The 3,258-nt window shown below is 47.0% G+C and overlaps 1 protein-coding gene across 1 annotated transcript; it reads right to left on the reverse strand.

Moving 5' to 3' along the window:
• Window positions 1-1,228: 1,228 nt before the first annotated feature.
• On the reverse strand, window positions 1,229-2,741 carry LOC103712787 (protein BIG GRAIN 1-like). Its single transcript, XM_008799414.4, has one exon. The coding sequence runs from the start codon at window positions 2,515-2,517 to the stop codon at window positions 1,411-1,413; it is 1,107 nt and encodes a 368-aa protein (XP_008797636.2). The 5' UTR covers window positions 2,518-2,741; the 3' UTR covers window positions 1,229-1,410.
• Between the last annotated feature and the right edge of the window lie 517 nt (window positions 2,742-3,258).

Genomic DNA, 3,258 nt, shown 5'->3' on the forward strand with positions numbered 1-3,258 from the left:
AAAAAAAAAAAAAAATGCACGTACCAAGAAAGATTGTCCATGAAGAGATCGTCCGCATCTTTTTTCTTTCTCGTCTAGCTTCTCTATCCATCTTCTTTGTTATCAAGTTGTCTATCTTATCTGCAAGGTTTTTCTTCTTCTTTTCTATGATCTTTGCATCTAAGAGTTCATAGAATCTAAGCAATGGTATGTATATAACTTCTTATATTAGATAAAGCTAGAAAATTGTGCACTGGTATTGATGAACACCATGTTCTGAAAACTATATGTCGATTTGCTTTGAGATATATATTGGCTTGTTAGACGACTAATTTGCTGGGTGTATATCGTCTGGTTATGCAGTGTATACGAGTAAAAAACATGCTTTAGAAACTGTATATCTATTTACCTGAAGATGTATATTGGATTATTGCTAGGTATATATTAAATAAGCTTGTAGTATATATTAGAAAGCCGACGAATATATGTCACCAACTATGTAGTGCATACTGATGAGCATGATATTTTGAAAACTATGTATCAATTTGTTTGAAGATGTGTATTAAGTTACTATATGATTAATTTGATAAGTGTATATCATCTGGTCGTATATTGTGTATTGGTAAACACTATATTATAAAAACTATATATTAATTTGTCTATTTATAGATATTCACTTGTTAGATGATTGATTTTTTTGGTATATATTATTTGGCCATGCAACATATACTAATAAAATGCATATCTTATAAACATAGAAGAAAGAGGGCACCATACACAATTTTTTTCCTTTTTTTTTTGGTTTTTTTTAATTATGAGTCTGATAACTCAATTAGTAAAAAGAGTTTATAACTTTTGGATTTGTTCTTTAAAGATGGATACTGAAAGAAATATAACAAAATAGAAAATTTATTTTATATTTTTTTCTCTGGTGCATGTCCCATGTAATTTTTTTTGCTCGTTTCAGGTCCACTCTGCAACGAGGAATTGAAGTTAACCACCCAAGAAACCAGTGTTAAGCATTGTAACCATAAAAGAATCACATCCCTTTCTTCCAAGTATTTTCTTAAACATTCTTTTCATCCAAGCAGCAGACAACAAAGCGTGTGCAGCTCTCTCTTTCTTTAGTATCTCCAAATCCCTTCTCCCCTGCTTAAACTTTCTCCTCCTTTATTATAATGCGATCATTAGCATTAATCACCCTTCTAATTCCCTTCACCCAAAATAAATATATAAATAAGAAAATAGATGCAAAAAAATCATTTTGCCCCCAAAACATAAACAAGTTCATCGTTATTCTTCCCATTTAACCTCAGAACCAGTAATTAGCACCAAAAGAAAACACTTAATTTCCCCAAGAAAATTACATACTTCTTTTTGTCCCACCATAACATTTTTTTTTCTCTTTTCTCTCTCTTTTTTTAAAAATAATTACAAGAAGAAACCGTGGGAAATGGCGCGATTAGTGCCAAGATGAGTGGTCTCGTACACCGGAAGTTCATCCCTGTATCCTCGCCCTCCGATCGCCGTCAGGTTCTCCAACTCGAACAGATCTGAGCTCGAATCGCTCGCCTCCTCGTCCTCCTCCTCTTCCTCAAACCCTCGGAGAAGCTCCTCCACCCTCTTCTTCGCAATCGTCGCTGCCTCAGGCGGCCGCCGCGCCACCGCCGCCGAATCCCCTTCGTACAGGCACTTCTGCCCGCACGGCCGGCAGTCCTCGTCCACGATCACGCTCACCGGGTAGAACCTCACAGACCTCTTCACACCCTGGCCGGCCGCCGCCGCCACCGCCGGCCGCCCCCTCGACGACGGCGTCTTGCTCAGGCACGACCGCGAGTACGATGTTGCCGTCGAACACGCCGACTCCTCCCCTCCTCTCACGCCGCTGCCGCCGTAAGCGGCAGCGGCGGATTTGGACTTCCTCGAGTTGCCGTTGGCGGTGAAGAGGGAGTTGAGGAAGCTGGCGAGGCGGGCTCCAGGGGATGCCGGCGCCTTGGCCTTCCTTAGATCCCGGAACTTGCTCCGGATCGAGCCCGACTTCTTCTTCTCCTGGTGGTGGTGAGCCGAGGGCGACCCTACAGCTGGCGGCTGGGGAGGCGCGGGGTTCGACCGGGCCCTCTCAGACCGGTAAAGAAGACCGCCGGTCCGGATCGGCCGGAGCCCGGAAGGGCGGGGCACCGACTCTGCCTCGGAGGACGAGAACCCGCCGTAACTGGAGCAGTCGGAGGAGCTGGAGGTCGAGTTCACCGGGAACCTGGGGCGGTTTTCGGGCTTGCGAAGTCGTGTCACCGCCTTTTCGCTCACCACCGCGGTCCTCCTCCCTTCCGCCGGCCACTCGTCGGTGAAAAAGCTCTGCTGCTTCTTTGCTGCCGCGGGAACGGAGGCGTCTCGGCGGTCGGGTGCTCCGCCGGTGAAGTGCTCCCTCGCGGCTCCGCCGTCGGCCTCGTCGATGGAGCGGTAGATGGCGTCGAGGAGAGTGGAGGAGAAGGACGGGTTATCGTTGCCGCGCCGCACCGGCGGCTTCGCCCACCTCTCCATTACCACAACCAGGCAAAAAACCAGACAAAGACAATCAAAAAAGAAAAATGGTTTTTTTTGACCGTCTCCCCTCCTTTTCTTTTACTGTTTATTTCTCTATTACCTCCACGAAAATTAGAGAAATTTGATTTCTTTTTTTTTTTTGGCAGGAGCGAAGCAGAGGAGAACAGAAGAAGGAGAGTTGGAGAGCGAGCAATGACGAAGAGAAAAGAGAGAGAGAGAGAGAGAGAGAGAGAGAGAGAGAGAGGAGTGCGAAGGGGGATTGGGGAGGTGAGGAGGGCTGGCCGCCCTTTTTAGCTCTCACGCGCGAGGCTGGACGCTGACGTGGCATTTCTCGCTGTTCTTCATGGGTGGGCCCCGGGTGATGTCGTCCGTCTGATTGTCTTGGATCTGCGGCTGATGTCGGTGGGGGTGTTCCCGTGGGCCCCCTTCATCATGCGGCTCGTCGGATTATCGCCCGTCTCACCGCAGGTGCGCTTCACCCCTTTACTGTTATCATACTCCGTAACGGAAGTAACGGTCAGTATTTATCCCAGCCACAAGAAAATTGCTATTAATTATCATAGCATCGACAATATCCATGACGGCCGTCAAGTTAGACGATGGCGTGGCGGACGCATATAGATCCGGTCACCGTAGGTGAGTATGGACGGCAGTTTCGTGATAAAAGGGCCGTGGGTTGATACATATGGGACTTTGGGAGGGCTCGCGAGATGGGGGGGGGGGGGGACACAAAGTTCA

The sequence above is a fragment of the Phoenix dactylifera genome, chromosome 6 (assembly GCF_009389715.1).
Source record: "Phoenix dactylifera cultivar Barhee BC4 chromosome 6, palm_55x_up_171113_PBpolish2nd_filt_p, whole genome shotgun sequence".
Lineage (NCBI taxonomy): Eukaryota > Viridiplantae > Streptophyta > Magnoliopsida > Arecales > Arecaceae > Phoenix > Phoenix dactylifera.

Coding starts and splice junctions, on each gene's coding strand:
- LOC103712787 (XM_008799414.4), bottom strand. CDS start 2,517: ATGGAGAGGTGGGCGAAGCCGCCGGTGCGGCGCGGCAACGATAACCCG.